The sequence below is a fragment of the Misgurnus anguillicaudatus genome, chromosome 24, assembly GCF_027580225.2.
Source record: "Misgurnus anguillicaudatus chromosome 24, ASM2758022v2, whole genome shotgun sequence".
Lineage (NCBI taxonomy): Eukaryota > Metazoa > Chordata > Actinopteri > Cypriniformes > Cobitidae > Misgurnus > Misgurnus anguillicaudatus.
Window position 1 is genome coordinate 8,279,353 of NC_073360.2, and position 13,770 is coordinate 8,293,122.

The following is a 13,770-nucleotide window of genomic DNA, read 5'->3' on the forward strand; positions in this document are numbered from 1 at the left end:
AATGGACTAAAGTATTTACTTTATTGACAAATACCAATTTAATTCAAGATTTGTTGTGTGATCCACATATTCAAACATGATGTTATTGTATAACAGCACTAAATGTGATCCCAACCTGTATTAAGTACGCATGTTAAGTATGGCTTTGGCTATATCATTTAAAAAATATTTAAGTTACAAATGAACACTTAAAAAGTTTGTTTGTGGGACCTACCATACACCTGAGGCTTAATTGTGTTACAACTAACCCGTGCTGTGTTACAAGGTTTTCAATCCCAGCTATCAGTTACTAGGAGACATGCTGAAACATGCTGACATGTTCTAAAATGCTGGAAAAAATGTTTTAAAATGCTGTTATGTTTTAGGTAACCAGACAGTGATTAAAATAATATAAGATAATATAATATATACAAAAGTAAAATGCAACATGCACAATATTGCAGCAATGATATTAATTTACATCACTAAAACATCATTTACAATAGTAAAACAGTTACAAGGACCTTTAATTTCCAAAATATACACTTTTATTTTACTACAGTTCTTACTGTTTATTTCAAAATACCCAAATCTCACAGACACGCATTAAATCTTGGGATAGCCGAGGCCGTGAAGGATCCATCTATGGGATCAGGAAAAATTAAGGCCACATTTGGAGGCTGCATGTGAAGGAGCCTTTGAATTGGAACAGCCTTCGCTGTGATCCGGTGATGTCATTGGCCTTTAAATATGGCCTTCGAAGGACGCAGCCCCTGAATTTGGATGCACCCATTTTAATGTGAGAGATGAGAGGAGGAATGGAGACCCCCAGTGGTCTATACAGAAATAACACTGCCATAACTCCGGCTGTCTGAAGTATTATATGAATCACTCTCTTTAACCTTTAATAGACAAAAGGTCATATAAGTTCTGAGTTTGTAAATCTGTCTAAAGTAAGTACAAACACAAAATCACAAGTCAAGTACAAATCACAAGTCAAACTGACACTATTACAGTAAAACAGCGGAATATAAAAAGATGAATAAAAATAAGATTACAAACAAAACCTCTGCTAATGTATTCATGAATATAATGCCACAAAAATCTTTCAGAAAATACTAATGCTTCTAAAACAATACTTTTCTTTTCATTAAAATGTATTAAAATGTGCGTGCATGCGCGTGTGTGTGTGTGCACGTGTGTGCGTGCATGAGTTCGTGTGCTCTGGACTGTGCTGCTTTCACTTGTGGTTTTGATGTGTAATATAAGTCAGAAGTGGTTGCTTGTTGTCACTTTAAATTTACAATAAAAGCAGTGAAAATGTATTTTTTTTCGTGACATGCCGGGAGTTTTCACATGATGAGACATTATGAATTGTATGACTGTTGAATAAAGTAGATAGTGATAGTGGTGTGTGTGAAATGAGATTTATAGTTGTTTAAAGATGAATGTAATGCAATAATGGGTCTTTCCCACAAAATGCCTGAAAACCCCAGGACTCATCCACACATGCACTACTGAAATTATTAACATTATTCCCATTTACTTTTCATTTTATTAAAGCACTATCTGATGAACAAGAGAAATAAGCATTATAACCACAGCTCTGAAATCAGATATGGTATGTGTGATAACAAAGATAATAAATCTGTGTGTTTATTATTTACAGGTCACCCTACTGAAAATCATCATAGTGCTTCAGGTATCAGATCAGTTTACTGCACAATTCAAATCTAATGACACAAATTCAAATAACAGTAAATATTTCTGCTAGATGAAAGTCTTTGTGCCTTATTTATAAAGTGTGCACATGCACAGATTTGATCGTAAAGTGTCCATACGCAAAAATCCATCACAAAGTCCAAAAGTACACACAATCAAAATATAGCAATTTGGATTTATTTGTACAAAAGAACAAGCTCATAGTAAAGTGCAGTATCACTTGTTATACACTCACCTAAAGGATTATGAGGAACACCTGTTCAATTTCTCATTAATGCAATGGTGTGGGGGATGTTTTCTTGGCACACTTTATGCCCCTTAGTGCCAATTGGGCATCGTTTAAATGCCACAACCTACCTGAGCATTGTTTCTCACCATGTCCATTACTTTATGACCACCATGTCCCATCCTCTGATGGCTACTTCCAGCAGGATAATCCACCATGTCACAAAGCTCGAATCATTTCAAATTGGTTTCTTCAACATGACAATGAGTTCACTGTACTAAAATGGCCCCCACAGTCACCAGATCTCAACCCAATAGAGCATCTTTGGGATGTGGTGAATGGGAGCCTTGTGCCCTGGATGTGCATCCCACAAATCTCCATCAACTGCAAGATGCAATCCTATCAATATAAGCCAACATGTCTAAAGAATGCTTTCAGCACCTTGTTGAATCAAAGCCATATAGAATTAAGGCAGTTCTGAAGGCGAAAGGGGGTCAAACACAGTATTAGTATGGTGTTCCTAATAATCCTTTAGGTGAGTGTACATGTACAGTATGTCAGATATTGATAGATTTGAAAAAATAGTTGATTGTTTTTCCTCTTGTGTGTTTAGATAATACAGATTCATCAGTTGAGAGCTCAGATGAAGATGATGAGGAAGAGTCAGATGAAGAAGAAAAAGTTCCAGGTTTCCCACAGAGATTTCTGATCTATATTTGCTTTTATCTGGCTGTCCTATAAACCCTATGAAATAATATTAGATATTATGGGGTGGTTTCCCGGACAGGAATTAGACTAGTCCTAGACTAAAGTAAATGTAAGAGCTGTCCAAACTGAAAACATCTTGCAATGAGATATCTAAAAATACATAAGTGCCGTTTGTTTTGCCTCAAAATGCATTTGTAACAAAGGCATCTAGTTATATTTCCTAATTAAACTAAGGCCTAGTCCTGGTTTAAACTAATCCCTGTCTAAGAAACCACCCCATCATCTTATAAATGTGACCTAGTCTGTAAAACCCAGATTAAGTTATTGTGATTTATATGCATAAAATCCTACATACTGTAAAGATTATTCAATGAAAATATAATCTTGATATCTTTAATATATTGACTGAGTAAGATCAAGACAAAGATTGAAATCAAACTTTAAAGCTGCAAATCTCATGGTTAGATGACAAGACTTTAGTCTGAATAAATGTGAAGGCTTTGTGGATCTTCAGGACAAATGTTTGATTGTTGTTGTGTTTTCAGATTCAGACAGAAGATGTAAAGCAGAAGATCTCAGTGGTAATGTTTCTCCTGTCTGTCTGTAGTCAGATCTGAATCTTAACTATGACTGACTGTCGCTAACTCTCATTTATCTCTCAGGAGAGACACAGACGTCCTGCTGTGATAAATGTAAATCTCTGAAGGTGAGTTTTATCTTCTTCATGTGATTTTGCTCTGTATAATAAATGATTGATCATCACAGCGTGATGGAAATGTTAACATTGAATTTTCTTTCTTATGAGACTTTTGTGTCTAATAATAATGGCTTTATGAAATTAAACTGGTTTGATAGATTGCTCACAGAAATACATTTTCTCTTCTGAATTTAATGTATCCTGAAATTAATGCAAATGTGGAACTGTTATTTTACCTTCCCAGAATCCCAAAAATGAACTTGTGACCCCCAGAAAACTCTCCAGAGATCGTCTGCAGTATGTTCTTCTATTCATTGTACCTCAGTATAACCACAGTACTTCAGTTATCTCTTATTCGGTTCTTCTGTAGCACCAGCATCACTGTTACACTACACAATCACTGTACCGTTTATAAATTCTTTATACAACAGTTCTTTTTGCTTCTCAGTTCTCATATCTGATTGGCAGTGGCGGCCGGTGACTTCTTTTTCGAGGGCGCACGATGCGAAGATCGTCACAACATGTATGTAGCCCGTCATGTGTGTGGTTCATCATTTCAAAATATGTGTTCGGCGCGTTAAGTGAACCTTTGTGCATCATGTGTCATTTCAAAATAAGTGCCTGCTGCACATGCGTCTAAAGGGTTTCTGATAAAAGACACATATTTTGAATTTGCACCCCTCAGAAGAGCAGTCACCAGCAGCCGCCACTGCTGATTGGCTGAAAGGCGTTTCCAACCATGCAATATTCCACCAGTGTCGTCACGCGAACCGTTTCCTGGCGGCTTCCCCTGTGGTGAAAATAAAGTTTTTATTGTTATTATATAAATGACTTGTGTTGGCAAAATGAGTCAATATGCGCACAGTCTAATTTTGAGCTAGAGGCAGTATAAATGAAGAAAGAAAGAAAATATAAATGTCGAGTTTGGTTAAAATGTATGCTTTCATTAAAATAAGTACATTAAGCCTTGTCTAGCAATATCAATGCTCTAAATAGTCATTAAACATCTTAAAAAGATCTTTATTTGTAAGTTTTCTGAGAGGTGTACCGTCTTAAATGCTTAACTAATACACAAAGGATGGTTTATCCACTTGCGCGTCTGACATTTTAGTTTCGGTTTTCAAACATGCAGGAATTAGAAAATAAAGTGCAGGACTTGCTTGATGTTAAAATAGGTATTAAGAGTAATAAGACATGAAAACGATCCTTCTCACGCCGACTGACAATTCCGAAGCATGCACAGATGTGCGAGCGGGTGTCCCCGATATATAAACATTTACACAGAATTTCAGTTTTAAAAATGAAGAGTTTTGTTGCAAAACGAGATTTTTTTTTCAGAAATCTCGTTTTTTGGTTGTGCATTCCAATTAATATCAATTCAACTGCAGTTGGTTTGTTTTGATTTAAAACTTCATAAGTTATAAAAAGTAGCACAAAAAACAACTCAATAACTTTGTTTTGGTAAAACATTTTGTGCAAGCATGTGAAAAATTAGGTCTTTCAGATTTCACCTGTTTTGTGATAAACGTAGCAAGTCTTATTAAAATAATACTGTATTATAATCCAACCATGGCACTGCCTTTTAGTGCAGAGAGAAAGAGAAAAATAATTGACAGCACAATTGAGTTTTAATTTCAATAAACCACCATCATTGCGACCAGTGTTTGCATTTCAACAGCTCATTTGCATTTTAAAGGAGACTCCCAAAACGGCACATTTTTGCTCACACCTTCAAATTGGCAGTTTTAACATGTTATAATAAATTATCTATATGCTATTTTGAGCTTCACATATGCACTATGGGGACACCAAGACTTCGTAATTTCATTCAAAAGATTTCATAATATGACCCCTTTATTGAATGTTTGGTTAGCTGTTGAAGAAAAATATCTGATATGTAATATTAAATTAGATTTTTGCATTACAGTAGATCTTAAAGCTGTCTGTCTCAATGTCAATCAAACAATAAATGATACATACATACATTTTTCCTACAGTATTGTTTTTGACTTTGAACCCTCAAAAATCTTTAACTCGATTTTTCTTAAAACTGACTTTGCTGACTTCAACTTCAAAATGGTGTAGCTCTGTCATTTTTTGTCAGATTTCATCAAATCATACATCGATTTAAAATATAAATAACTCATTTTTGCTCATTCTGACTCATTTTGCCAGCACGGGTCACATATTATATTTTAGTTTTTATTTACCAAATTGTTACGCAGAACTACAAAGGTCTAATATCAGTATTGAAAGAGCCTTTCTAAGAGGTAAAATGAATCTAGCTCATAATGAGTAATATGCCTGACCGGTGCTTTCTAACCAGATCCATTTATGGTAAAATGCAGATGTACTGTACAGTATGTGTGAGCAAGTGTCTAAGAATTGTAGGACTATGGCTGATTCGACAGATTTAGCACAGAAGAAAACACATAACACAAAGAGCATGAGATGATTGAAAATCAAATAACCTTTATTGTGACACTACCAAAAACACAAAAGTGTAATAGTGGGTGAATACTCCAGAAAGAGCAGAAACTTATGAGGCAAATATGTACATACAGTGTACTAAACATGATATAGGAGACAATATAACGAGTCCAGTCCAGCCTTTTTTCACATTCTATCAAAAACTCCTGTAGTTTCTCCAGGGCCCTAAACGATATGTGCTTCAGTGGCTATGTTTACATGCCAAATGTATAATTGTGTCAATTCAACTGAATTTAATCTCATTGAAGGTTACAACAATACAGTTTACTTGTACCCTAAACATTGCAATCTGATTAAAATGTTTGTTTACATGTACATTATATAGAATCCAAACCAAAAGGCACAGCCAGGGTTGCCAGATTCATGTATCAAAACCATCCCAATGGACACTCAAAACTAGCCCAAAAGCATCCCAATGACTATTCACAACCCAAATACCAATAACTAATAAACTAAATCCTGTAATCTTTAACCCGCAGAAAAAAATCAACTGGTGGAAACAGTTTAAAAATAGCCCAATTCTGAACTTGACGCAGCGCACAGCATCTCTTGTCCAGTTCACGCATTATCTCTGAATAGAAGTTAAGTTGGAGAAAGTTTTCAGATATAGGTAACATTAATGAAAACACACCTTTCGAAAGGCACTGTGCTATTTTAATGCGTTATGTAATGTTATGAAAGACATGAACGCTGCAGAATGTACAGCGCATGACCCCATTATCTTACTGTAAGAATGCGTGTTGCCATTGCCTTGTTATTGCATGTTTCTGTGACGTAAATCATGTGATATAAGGTAAATATAAGAGGTGAACTTAAGTTCAAATGTTCTGCGCATTTGCACAATGTATTTTTGCATCTGATTTAGAAAAATACTACAATTCGATGTGTACTTTTCTCCTGCTGATCGGATCACAGATCGGACTACACCATCCCCTTCAATACGATTCAAATTTGCATTCGTTTGACCACAATTGTAGTGATTAAGGTGTTTACATAAACAAGGCTTTTCTATACGATTAAGCCATCAATAGACCCTTTTACAGCCTACGTGATCAAATAGCCTGCGCGCGCATTTCGGCAATGGAAGGGGGTGTTGTTCCCCATTGGTTTTAACTAAGAAAGTTTATTAAAATGGTTTCCCAGCATCAAAATGTCTGGTTGTTGCATTTGGTTGCACTTTATCTTTCGATCCATAACACTTCAACACTTGTCGTTTGAATTTCCGTACAATGTAGCGTCTGTTTGCTTGTGCGTAGTGTACAATGTGGCGGATCCTTCCCACAATGCATTGCTACGCAAGTTGCGATGACGTCGATTCCCGAGCTCTATATAATAATACTAATATACGTATATATGTATCAGGCCACTTTATATTTGGCCATCTGCTAATGTCTTCTATCCACTCCACTATAGTACACGGATCTGGTAAGAGTGTTGAAAAAGTTGCTAAATCAACTTTTTAAAATAACTTTCTCGGTCTGTGTTGCTTCACTGCTGATTCTTGCCATACTTCCGTTGCCAAACTGCATGCGCATACGTTGCCACGTCATCATTGGGTACAAACAGTAAAATGGTCTATACATCAGTTGTTGCATGTTAACGTAGCTAGTGTGAGCATCAAGCTAGATCAGGTCTGGTTCTTCTCTGTTTCAAGGCTACACCTGGATGCTGAAGGTGTATATGAATGCACAGACACTGGACTGGTGTTCGAGGTCTCACAGCGGGTAAAGATCACTTACTGCGTTCTCTCATGGAGTAAATTCAGCAGCTACCTGACCGACGGCTGGAAATTTGCTGGACCTATTTTTGACGTCGACTGCGATCCATCGATTCTCAAATCAGTGCAGTTCCCACACTCGCTGTGTCTGGCAGGTACAAAGATTCATTGGTTTAAACTTTACTTGAAGTTATCAGATTGATGTCTTTCCTGGTTTCTAATATCTTCCTGACGCTTTCGGCAGATGAGAAGAGCGATGTGAAGTTCAGCGTTCTTCACGTGAAGAACCAGAGGGGTCTGATCGAACCTTCTGCCGATCATTCGGGCAGTCACGTCAAATGGACCGTGTCGTCTCTTTCACCTGTGGGTCCGGTCGTTCAGACATCTAAACCGGCGGAGCATCACGGTGTGGTGCAGGTGTTTAAAGAGGTCGGCCGTGAGAACTCTTTCTCCTTCAGAGTTTATCTGGCTGGCAACAACTGCTCCGACATCAAGGTGAGAAAACACTTCACTTTTTATTTATATACTTGCCTGTACTGCTCTGCGTTTACTGTAAAGATGATTTGCTACAATAGAGAACTGTAAAAAGTGCAATAGAAATTACAGGGGAAGTAATAATGTCTTCAGTGACTGTGAAATTAATAGATATGATGACATCATCATTGTGTAGTAAGATGTGTTTGTTTCCTGTGTATTGCAGCAGAGTCATAAGAAATGCAATGTTTGACTCAACAGGATTTGGTCTGGTTGATCACTCGACCGTGTTGCACGAGACTAAGTGTCATGAATATGTGATCTGTATCTCTAGCCTGTCTTGAGTATCAATTACAGTCATTTACATCAGAAAATCACGCTAAAACTCCACAACATCAAAGATAACCAAAAATTATAGACACCCAAATCTGTGTAACCTAATCTAACCTGCCACTGTTCGTAAATACTGTATTAAACAATTAATTTACATTTCTACATTTCTAGCATCTTACAGTCAGTGCATTTATAATACACACATCTGATTCTCAGTCAACACATCAAGAACTATTTTGCTGCTAATGCAATGCTCTCACGAATATTCATCACAACTTCACCTCATCATGGAGAAAATGTTCTTGTTTTTATTTCTTAATTCTGATTAAGTTTTTATCTTCAGTAGATAAATAGTTTGATTCATCAATTCTCATAGGACATCAGAAAAGCCGTTCGACGGGCAAACTACTGCAAGAATAACAAGAGATATGTGCCAGTAGACAAGCCACCTACATGTATACTAGAGGAGAACCGACGATATCGACTGAGCAGTGAACCTGTGGGTCACATCACACCAGAGGTACCACAACACGCCTCATACTAAAGCTGCACGGTTATGCCCAAAAAATCATCATTCTCGATTATTCACCTTCATATTGTAATTGCGAACACATGATTTGCGATTAATAGATTTTACGCTGAAGTTTTGAAATGTTTTAACTCTCTGTGAAGCAGCTGCATGGTAAATTCTAAACATCCAAAACTTAATAATAAAATGTTAATAACAAATAATTATGGGAGTTATGTTGTTAGTAAAAAATACAAAACTAATGGCCTAAAGGACACATCAACTTCTCAATTTTAAAATCTCAGAGGATGGGTGCCTGCATTTTCTGATGCAATAAACATAATCACAACATCAATTATTAAATATCAGAAATTAAACATTTTGAAAAGTAATTATATTGGTCTACGAATCGCAGATTTTGTATTTTAACATTAGGCTATTTAAAATTGTTGTGGTATTACAGTAAAATTGGCCAACCATGAACGCAATTTGTCCATGTTTTTCTTTTTTCTTTTTTGTAATGAAAGTGGCAATGATAATGCATTACAGTTTTTCTCAGTTGCTTAAATACATTTATTGAAACTATGCCTCATATTCTCAAAACAGTAAACACAATATCATAACATCTTACCCAATTCTCCAAAAATCATATTTTCAGGTCAAAATGAAGCTCTACACTCGAAACCATTCACTTTTACTGAAAAACCAAACTTTTCCCTCAGACAACACACACAAGCTTTCAAAAACACACACACACTACAACATAGTATTACACACTGGTGCAATAAATTCAAAACACTATATCCAAAACTGGAAAGTTGCTTGTGGTTCTCCCACTTAAAAACTTTTTCATATGACCAAAAAAGACACAATCAATGTATGCATTAGCACATTTTTATTCATTAATGTGCTATATGCAGCACAACTGTACTTTTTTTTATTATTATTCCGCCTCAACATCCCGTCTTTGTTCTGGGTCAGGCCAGAGAATCTCATCCACATCACAGTTTATATTGGTCCCAGCCAAACAGCGAGGGTAAAATCCTCTTGCATGATCCACCCCTGGGATTCATTTACTGATATGTTGATCTGTATGCAAGACAATATGATGCATTTCTTTATTCCAGTAGCATATAGTCCAACAGTGTATGCACACTAAAGTTACTGTACAGAGCAGTCTTACTGTAAGTACATCTATCTGTTTTCCTCCCTGAAGATGGAGGCAACAGTGAAGCGACTCAAATTAGGCTGCACCCGTTGCTCAGCCACCCTCATAGTCATAACATGGACAAGGACATGGTCAGCTAGAGTGGCTCGAATTTCATCTGAGACTGCTTGTCACCTTGCCTTTAGTCTCCCTCCTCCTATTTTACCACGTCCTCCTCCTCTTCCTCCTACTTTACCATGTCCTCTCCCTTGTCCTTTACCACGTCCTCCTCCTCTTCCTATTTCTTCATCATGTCCTCTCCCTCCTCCTTCACCACATCCTCCTTCTTTCCCTCCTCCTCAGAATCCTCCTTCACCTTGACATATTCCTTCATTTCTCTGTGGATCCATTGTTCCAAAGCTCAGTGAACTGATTCGGGCCCTTTTATCTATTTATTTGAAGGATCTGATTGCTGTGTGTTCATTTTTGACTCTTAGTGTTTCCACCTTGGTAATTATGGCTAAGCTGTGCTGACTTGAGTGAACAGTTTTGAATGCTAGCCAGTGTTTCCCACAGATCTGAAATTTACTTGTGGTGGTAGCTGATGAAAAGGGAAATCATTATCCACCAACAAAAAATGGTCTACTATACATTTTACAAAGAACTAATAATGTGTGACACAACACAATACTTTGATTTATTAAACATTAATATTAATTTAACATTATAGTTCATTAATCTAGCCACCCCAAACTTTCTTTGCCCTAAACAAAGCTGACATTGTTTGTCAAAGCACCACAAAAACACTTAATGTTTTTGCACTGATATATGAAGCAATTTGATGACCCCTTTTATTAAACTCAATATATACAATACTATGTATACTATGGCCTATTAATAGACAGTGCAGGGGCCTCATTTATAAAAGTGCGACGTAGGAACTGTCCTACATTTCATCTAAGACCATTTCTGAAATGATCGTAAGTGTGATTCAGAAAAAAGGAGCTTACGCACAAAAAAACGTGCGTACGCCTCTTTTCCAGATGTGCGGTTTATAAATCACAAATGATCTTAAAATTGTGCGCAGCTGAATGCTTTTAGAACTACGCCTTGTAAACGCCCCTAATTTAATTCATTAGCATATAAATATTACATTTTCAAAGGCCAAATTCTCTGACTGCTACAATGGCGAGTGGTAAGAAAACATATTTGTTGTGGTTTGCTTAAGTTTTTAATATTTCTAAATTCTAACATGGAAACTTTATTGACATCACTCAAGTTAAGGCGATTATTAGTGGATCTTTCAATTCACGGGTTTCATTTAAATATAGTTTTACACGTAGGCTAAACATATATTATATATTATATTTGTGTCTTTAAAGTTTTGTTTCAGTTTACCATGCCTCCTGCGCGGCGGTGTTAAAATAAGATATTTTCGACTTTAAAGTTCAAAGATCGTATCCTAAACTGTCGGAATATATTCCATATGGATTCTTTTGGATTTACAGATGTTTAACATTAAAATCGATGCATGTGAATAATTTGTATACATTTTTGAAATACCCATCACTCTTAAATGTCGCATGTCCCTTGGATACATCGAGGCTTCACAATTTAGTTCCTTTCACGTCGTTTTAATCATTAAAATAATTTAATCATTTAATCATTCGATCGGGTTTACTCTCATTCAATAAAGCACATGTTCTGTAACATTTACATGTGCCTTAAACACTGCGAAACAATTTTGTTATATTTTTAAATATTTTTTTAAAAGATGACGAACTAGAAAATCGTTTTCTGAACCTATAGCTTGGGCGCCATCTTTTTGCATTAGAATAGACCTACATTTTAAAATATCAAAATAGGCCAACATATTTTGTTTTAAAATATATTCTAAAACCTGGTTAAATTACTTTGGAGTAGCCTAGTAGGCCTTCTCCACAGTTTGTTCATTTTCTGTGTGCATCATTGTTGCATGTTTTTACGTTTCTATTCTGAATAAACAAACAGCGCAGTTTACATGCTTCGTCCTTGTTGCATTAGCTCATTAAGATAATTCTAAACAGATTTCTGTAATTCAAAAAACTCTGAATTAGTTGAGAACGTCACGGCGCACTATTAAAACATTGTCGGTAATGTGTCGGTCGGGCCGGGCTCGGACACAACGTGTAGGGGGGCTTCGGTTATGGTTTTTTGTGCCCGATCTAAGCTCTAATACAGATGATGTTGACGCTGTAAAAGTTTCGAATATTTATTTATTTTTTATCAAACATATTCAATACTTTTTTTACATTAGCCAGGGGAGGAAAGAGAAAAATAATTAAATAAAAACATGGAAATGCTGACATACATTAATACATTTAGCAGCTTTCTTGTTTATCAGATTATTAATAGATTTTAGGTAGCCTATTGCTTAACTTCTAATTGAAAAATACGGAATAATGGTTTATAATCACCATATTTACATTTATTTATAATAAACGTTGCAAACAAAAGTAACACATTAATCAAATAATATTTCTTATGTAATAAGATATCATAAGAGAAAAAAACTAATTAAATATTTTCCAAAGTCTTAAGAAAAATATATGAATTCTAACAAAAGAGCACAAATCTAACCTTTTTTTTCTTTTTTGAATAAGGACAACTCCAAAACAAATGAAAAAATGTTTCTGCATGTTGACCACAAAAGGTACAAAATAAAAAGTTTCGAATATGCCTACCTGCAATACTGCAATATTGCCACAAGGAAACGTGCGTACGTCAAGTCGGAACCTGACGTGGAGGTAAGTATTTTTCCACGTCAAAGACAAGTTTTATAAATCTGAGCGTTTGAGTGGATTTGAGCGTACGCACGGTCTTAGATCAAATCTGTGCGTAAAAACGCTTTATAAATGAGGCCCCAGGTCTATAGATTATAAATGTGACTGATGTTACAATGGTAATAATTTCTATTAGGCACTTTTACTGCTTCTGCTTTCTATTTCTCTTTTGCCGATTAAAAAAGCTTAATCCACTAATTATTTCAGATTTAAAAGTCTACTTGCTGTCCCGATGACAGACTTTACATAACAGCTTTGCGTTTTTTATATCCTGAGTCAGCTGGAGCTTTGCTCGTTCAGTATTAGCACTGCTTTTTGCTACAATCTCTGTGCAAACTGTTGAGATTTTAGTAAAGAAATGGTCTATTAATAGTAAGATAATTAAAAAATGAGCTGAAACAGCACTCGAGCTTCAGCTCAGTAGTGCCCGCGGCCATTCTCCGATCGACTCGGGTTTTACACACAATATTAATCAGACTTGGGACCCGAAGTAATGAACTAGGACCGACTGACCATTTAAAATATAAAACCGGAACCGTTCGGGTCCCGCGTCCTCAGTGAAGAAAGACCTCTAATGGTAAAACTCTGCTCAAGTTCCGAAACATGGAAGGATCAGGGGCGGACTTACCCATTAGGCAAAGGTCGGCAGTTGCCTTGGGCCCCGCCTTACCAAGGGGCCCCAAAACGCAGGGGTGTACTTGGTGAGCTGCCACTTTTTGCCCCTGGTTATCATCAATATTCCCAGAAGACTATCATAATTTTGTTTAATTAAGAATTCTATTTAAACATGTTTTGTGTTTTTTAGTATATTCCCATAAAAGGTTTGAACGTTATTATTACATCTGCATGAATGCGCCCCCCATTATAGTTTAAAGTGGATCATTCCATGCACTACCGGATACTGTATGCGCGCGTAGCTCAAATCAACAAAGCGAGCAGAGCTGCAG

At 36.3% G+C, this 13,770-nt stretch overlaps 1 protein-coding gene across 1 annotated transcript in view; it reads left to right on the forward strand.

Moving 5' to 3' along the window:
* LOC129438802 (NACHT, LRR and PYD domains-containing protein 1a) overlaps positions 1–13,770 on the forward strand; it is a 35,721-nt gene that overhangs the window by 10,135 nt on the left and 11,816 nt on the right. The window contains exons 3-10 of the mRNA XM_073863328.1: positions 1,649–1,681; positions 2,541–2,615; positions 3,181–3,216; positions 3,298–3,341; positions 3,577–3,629; positions 7,477–7,694; positions 7,784–8,034; positions 8,723–8,866. Coding sequence (XP_073719429.1) covers positions 1,649–1,681; positions 2,541–2,615; positions 3,181–3,216; positions 3,298–3,341; positions 3,577–3,629; positions 7,477–7,694; positions 7,784–8,034; positions 8,723–8,866 — 854 coding nt within the window. The remainder of the gene's footprint in view (positions 1–1,648; positions 1,682–2,540; positions 2,616–3,180; positions 3,217–3,297; positions 3,342–3,576; positions 3,630–7,476; positions 7,695–7,783; positions 8,035–8,722; positions 8,867–13,770) is intronic.